Source organism: Triticum dicoccoides, chromosome 2B (genome assembly GCF_002162155.2).
Source record: "Triticum dicoccoides isolate Atlit2015 ecotype Zavitan chromosome 2B, WEW_v2.0, whole genome shotgun sequence".
In the NCBI taxonomy this organism is placed as follows: Eukaryota; Viridiplantae; Streptophyta; class Magnoliopsida; order Poales; family Poaceae; genus Triticum; species Triticum dicoccoides.
Window position 1 is genome coordinate 810,145,411 of NC_041383.1, and position 6,535 is coordinate 810,151,945.

Consider the following 6,535-nt stretch of genomic DNA (forward strand, 5'->3'; position numbering starts at 1 on the left):
TTACTTTGGTAGTGGTAGCACTGATGCACCCTGGCCTGCTCCTGCTTGGAGGAGCTAATTTTCAAAGTATATCTCACCCGTTTGCTTCTCTTCCCTAATAAAAATACCCTTTTTTCGCGGGGATAATAAAAATACCCTTACCTGCACTTTAAAACAAAACATTCATCAGAATGTGGAAAATGCTGAGCACTCCATCCTGCTTGCAACCGATTTATAAGGACCGCGCGTTGCACGCGTGTAATGTCATCCCGTCTGCTACACTACTCCGATCGATCAAAGATGAAATGAGAAATCGTGATGACGGATCTGCATGCAGCCTGCTGGAAAGTAAAGAAATGACAGCAAAGAAAAAGAAGAAGTTGGGTAATGGGTTGATGCTCTTCCCCTGAAAGAGTAGGAAAATCACGGTCCCCAGGTCCCCTGCCCTCATACATTCATCATGAAGGCTCATGCTGAAAGAAGTAAAGAATGGAGAGAAAGGAAAAGAAGAAGCTGCCTTAAGTGGCGTGGGTACCAGGTAGAATAGAAGAACAAATCCTTTTGCTAGCTGCTCACGGCACACACACATACAGATAGACGTGTGCATCGCATTGCATGCAAGGCCACACACCCCACAGACACATGAATGCATGCTAGGTGCTAGCCTGGCCTGCTTCTGCTAAACCTAACAAACTCTTGAAACACCATCACACACACCAGGTCGCCGCCGGCGGCGGAGAGATTTATCCATGGCGGAGCTGGCGTCGGGCGCCGTGGGGACGCTGCTGGGCGTGATCAGCCACGAGGCGCTGAGGCTTGGGCGCGTCCGGCACGATGTGCAGTTCATCCAGGAGGAGATGGAGAGCATGGGCAGCTTCCTGGCGAACCTTTCTGGGAACAGCCGCGAGCATGACGAGCAGGTCCGCACCTGGATGAACCAGGTCCGGATCCTCGCCAACGACTGCAACAACTGCATCGACCTCTACCTCTACCGCGGGGACCCAGCGCTCCACCTGCCCAAGGAAGGCCCTGGCCGCTACCTCCGGTGGGCTCCTTGGCTGGTGCGCAAGCTGCTCGCACAGCATCGCGCTGCCGGCCAGCTGAGGGAGCTCAAGGACCGGGCACAGGGCATCGGCAACCGCCGAATGAGATATGGTGTTGAGGTCAAAACGGAGTCATCATCTTCCGGGGCTGGGCTCACGGAGCCGTTGTTGTTGCCGGCACCACAAGACCATGAAGACGAAGCAGATATGGACAACGACCAAGATGGGGTTGATCCACTCAAGGTGGCCTTGTCCATGACTAGCATGAGGATGGACAAGGAAGACTTCTTTCAAAGGAGGCTAGATCAATGGATCGGATTGGTGGTGCAAGTGAGGGCGGAGGCGGCGGAGAAACACATAAAGTCGAATGTGGCGGGATCAAGGAAACTGGCAGCCGAATCAAAACCATTACTGCCTTCCATCGCCTTTGTGGTAACGGATTACGAGGATGCCAACGCCAACGCTCACGCTCTTGGGAGTAAAGCCCTGGAGGTAGCAAGAGCCTATTTTGAGAAGGCAGAGGACATCCAAGATAAGGTTGTCCCGCCGGAGATGAAGCATGCGGGTGCCCTTAGGCGTGAAGATAAGGCGGTGCCACCCAAGATTAAGGATGTCGGCGCCCTTGCACATGAAGATAAGGGTGTGCCACCAGAGATCAAGAATGTCGGTGGCCTTGCGTGTGAAGATAAGGCTATGCCACCGGAGACCAAGGATGCCGGTGCCCTTGCGTGTGAAGGTAAGGCTATGCCACCGGAGATCAAGGATGCCAGCCCGGTTGTGCCACCGGAGATCAAGGATGCCAGCCCCGTTGTGCCACCGGAGACCAAGGACAACGGCGCCCTTGTGCATGAAGATATGGTGGTGCCACCGGAGATCAAGGATGCCGACGCCCTTGTGCATGAAGACAAGGCCGTGCCATCGGAGACAAGGGAAGACGGTGCCCTTACGCATAAAGACAAGGCCGTGCCACCAGAGATCAAGGACGCCGATGCTCTTGTGGATGAAGATAAGGGGGTTGTGCCACCGGAGACCAAGCACATCGGCGCTATTCGCACGAAGATAAGGCGAAAGCCAATGAGGCTCTTGTGCATGAAGATAAGGCGATTGTGCCACCGGAGGCCAAGGACGCCGGTGGTGCTGCCGGAGACCAAGGATGCCGGCGCCCTTGTGAATGAGGATAAGCCTGTGCCACAAGAGAACAGGGACGCCAGTGGTGCCCTTGTGCACGGAGATACGGCAGTGCCGCCGGAGACAAAGGGCACTGGCGCTGTTGAACACAAAGATATGCCTGCTGTGCCACCGGAGACCAGTGACGCTAACAACGCTCTTATGCACAAAGATAAGGTAGCTGTACAGGACACTGGATATGTTGTCATCTTGGTCGACGTCCCCGAGGTGCACTACGATTTTATAACACTACGACCCCACAAGATTCTCTGCTACATCATGGCTGAGCTCAAGCGGCAGCAAGGCACAAAACAAGATCCTCCTAAAACAAGATGGGGCACTTACAAATACACAAGGGACACAATCCGTGATATCAAGCAACAGATAGATAAAATGAAGGCCGACAGCAAGATAAATGACATCAAAATTTGCACTCTCAAGGATGGTATGAAGGAGCTGCCGGACCGGCAAAAATTGCGCAAGGACGGAATAGATTTGGAAAAGGAAATCTTGGGTAAAAACTTGGGCCAACTCCTCTGGTTGCTCATCTACCAGTCAACTACTACTGCTGCTGCATCAGAATCAGAAAAGGAGAAAAAGAACAAATCCATGGTAGCAGAATTGTATGATGCCATCATCAAGCAAACAGCCAAGAAGCTTAAATCAAAAATAGAAGGCGGCTCAAGCTCAGAGCAGCTGGAGGGGCCCGAATATGAAGACATCCTGTCAACGGTGTCCCCAAGGTCGATCAGTACCACCATCACCGCTGGCAATAGTCCTCTTGTTGGCACATCGGTTGATGATGAAATCAAAGAAATGGTCAGAGGGGTTAAAGACATGCTGCACGAGTTATGGGAATTAGAAAAATCTGCCAAGAACCCAGGGGTGATCCCGGAAGATGATTTTGATGAAACCAGACAGCAGAAGAAGGACGAAATCATAACGGAGATTAGGAACCGTCTCAAGATCAAAATGATGGCGCAAAAGATTAAAGAATGTTTGAGAGGTGATGATCAAAGGATCCTGGTCATCCTAAAAGTTTATGACAAGTATATACCCCAATGGGAGGAGACCAGAAACACTTTGAGACCCCGAGGATTGGGGTGGTGCCCTATCGCTGGTGCTGTGATCGTGGCGACAAAGACCACTCAACAGGACATCAAGCAATATTGTGGCTGTCAAGAGCTGGAGCCTATAGAATATTCTCTTGTTGGCCTCTACCTTGATACTGTGCTCCAGAATACAGGCCAGCATATGAATGATCAACCCAGCCGCCAGGTTCTACGCGACATCTTGTGTAAGTGTGAGCCACATGAATTCTGCATGAAGATCTTTGCTCATGCATTGTACACCAAACCCAAGAGGAGCAGTGGAGAGCTGAGCAAGTTGAATAGCACCTTGCCTGCCGGTGCCACACAAAAATCATTGCCCAGTATGATGTTCAAGTTCTCTTACAGGGATCTGCCTAAAGAGTACAGGTCTTGTTTGTTGTACCTAGCTATCTTCCCTGGAGGAAAAATCATCAGACGGTCAACCTTGGTAGGACGATGGGTTGCAGAAGGGCTGATAACCACCAAAGATTGGCGCTGGTCCTCTTCAGTGGATGAAGCCCAGAAATGTTTTGATACGCTCATCGCCCGGTTCTTTGTTTGTCCTGCTGGCATTGATGCTACTGGAAAGGTCAAGAGCTGCACTGTGCATAAGCTAGTTTATGGATTCATCACCAAGATCGCCATGAAGCAGCGCATTCTGGAGACAAGGCTGTCCCATCACTTGGCTCGGCACTTCTCCATTTTCAGTGATGTCCGTCTCCGCAGCTCTGAAACAATTGAGAATTTCTTGAAAAATTCATCTCAGTTCTCCAAGCTCAAGGTGCTAGATCTAGAAGGCTGTGATTGCTTCCCGCAGAACCAGCACTACCTGAGTCACATATGCAGGAATATACTAATGCTCAAGTATCTCAGCCTAAGAGGAACAGGTGTTACCAGGCTGCCCAGTGCAATCAACAATCTACATGAGCTGGAGGTATTGGATATCCGGGACACCGAGATTCATTCGTCTGCAACAAGACATGTCCTGCTTCAAAAGCTGAAACGTTTCTTGGCTGGTCAAAAGCTGAAGCGTGTCCTGGCTGGGCATGTCGATTCAAGTCAGAGCAATCCTCGTGACTTCCCCAGTGTCCAGATGCCTGAGATCAACAAAATGGAGTGTGTGGAGGTACCGTGCAATGTCAAGCCGAAGAATCGTTGGAACCGTCTATTGGCTGGTCATGTTGGTTCAAGTCCTGCTGACTTCTCCAGTGTGCAGATCCCTGAGAAGATCGAAAAAATGGTGAGTGTGGAGGTATTATCCAACGTCAAGCCGAAGAATGAACAAGATTTGAAAGATATTGGAGGTCTGAATGAGCTGAAGAAGCTCGGTGTGGCTATCAACAAGGAGAGTGACCTCAAGTCATTGCTTAATGCAATCAGTGACCTCCTAAACCAGTCCCTCCGTTATCTGTCAATTACTCTTGACATAAATATATACAAGGACCCTCCATCAGAGCTGAGTCTGAAACAAAACTGCCCTGATGTTCTTGAGAGACTAAGTATAAATGAAAGCACTAGCACACAAAAGGGGCAGCTTCTTAAGATATTGGTTGGAAATGGGAATCAACTTGCCAGGGTGACTCTGACTGGTACCTCCTTCAGCCAGGAAGATCTGAAGATCCTTGCCAAGCTTGAGAACTTACACTGTGTCAAGCTTCGACACAATAAGTACGATGAGAGCAAGCTCACTTTCAACAAGGGTGAATTCAAAAATCTCAACAATTTTCTTGTTGAGGGAAACAACATGTCTGAAATCACATTTGATGATGGAGCTGCTAGTAACCTTGAGAAGATTGTTCTGTCCTCCACCAACATAGTCTCTATCAGTGGAGTCGGCTACCTTCAAAAATTGGAGGAGCTCGAACTGAACAATATCAAGAAGAAGGGCATATTGCATTCATTACTTGTCAATGCCAAACACATAACCAGGGTGACTCTTCGTGATACATTGCTGGAACAAGGTGATCTGGAAATCCTCGCCCGTGAACGAAAGGTGCGCTACCTAGCGCTCTTCGGGAAGTTTTACAATGGCAGTCAGCTTATCTTCAACAAAGATGAATTCCAAAAGCTCAACCTTCTTATGGTCAGCTCCTCTTACATCACCGAGTTAAGCTTCACCGGCGGGTTTCCTAATCTTGAGAAGATCGTCTGGTCATTCGAGAATATTGTTTCTCTGTCCGGGATCGACAAACTTCCTGCACTAAAGGAGCTGGAGTTGAATGGTGACAGTGTCCCTAATGATGTTGAGCATGTCATAAAAAAACTAAAGAATAGGCTTGAGTACAAACACAAGGATAAGCCAAAAAAACAAGAAGAAAAACAAGGTGGTCCTGCAAGATGCCCATCATTGTGGAAGGCGAAGGATTGGTGCTGGAGGAACTGAAGGCCTTCCCGTTACTTGTTCCATTTATCATCAATTCCTGCCATGGTATGTATTTGTGTGTGCCCATGTGGCTTGCCATTGTGTGTTTCTGTCTACTGGAGTGTGCATTTGTGTTCTGCTTGTGCCGAGTGATTTAAGTGGTGTGGGTGTATCCAGTTACTTGTCCTGACCTGCATGTGTGGCTTGTGATTATGGTTGAGCATAATGGTTGTGCATATGCTCATCGGTCTGGATTTGTGTAGCTTTCCTCTGGACAAAATGGTTCAATGTAATAAGTGCGATGCTTGTACGCACATTTGACTTGTTATTAATATATACTGTTGTGTGCTATATCATGTGCTTTGACTGAGTTCTGCAATGGTGAACTGGTTGTATGTCATCAATATATGTATACATAACAACACAGCTACCAGCAGCAGTTAAGTATAGCCCTCGAAGCGGAGTTTTGTGCAGATCAGAGGTTTCTCGGATATTTGTCCGTCTTCTCCTTAGCTAGTGCGGTAGTTAAGCCGCACATGGTTTCATGCAAGTCATCACTGATCTAATGACAAACAAAATAGCAAGGTCGGTAAAGTCATTGGCCAAATAAACAGAAGTTTCATAGACTAAGTTTCAGTAGGGTCCTCTTGACAGAATTTAGTAACAGGCTCACACATGACCAGACCTATGTTCAGTGCGCGGACATTTCCTAAAGCTGTTCATAGAGAGATACCAGGTTACTGCAGCAGTACCTACCTACGCATTCAGAATTAACTACTGAACCAAGGCTATTTTTGTTAGATCTTCTTGGGAGGGAGAGGGCTCCACTCCCCTTCAGTTCCTCTAATCTCAGAAATTATTACGGCCAGCATCAAAAGTGCCACACATCCAGA

General features: G+C 48.6%; 1 protein-coding gene across 1 annotated transcript; it reads left to right on the forward strand.

Annotated features, from left to right (window-relative positions):
* Positions 1-728: 728 nt before the first annotated feature.
* LOC119368941 lies at positions 729-5,663 on the forward strand. The gene has a single exon (XM_037634045.1). It carries the CDS (start codon positions 729-731, stop codon positions 5,661-5,663), a length of 4,935 nt encoding a protein of 1,644 aa, XP_037489942.1.
* Positions 5,664-6,535: the final 872 nt, after the last annotated feature.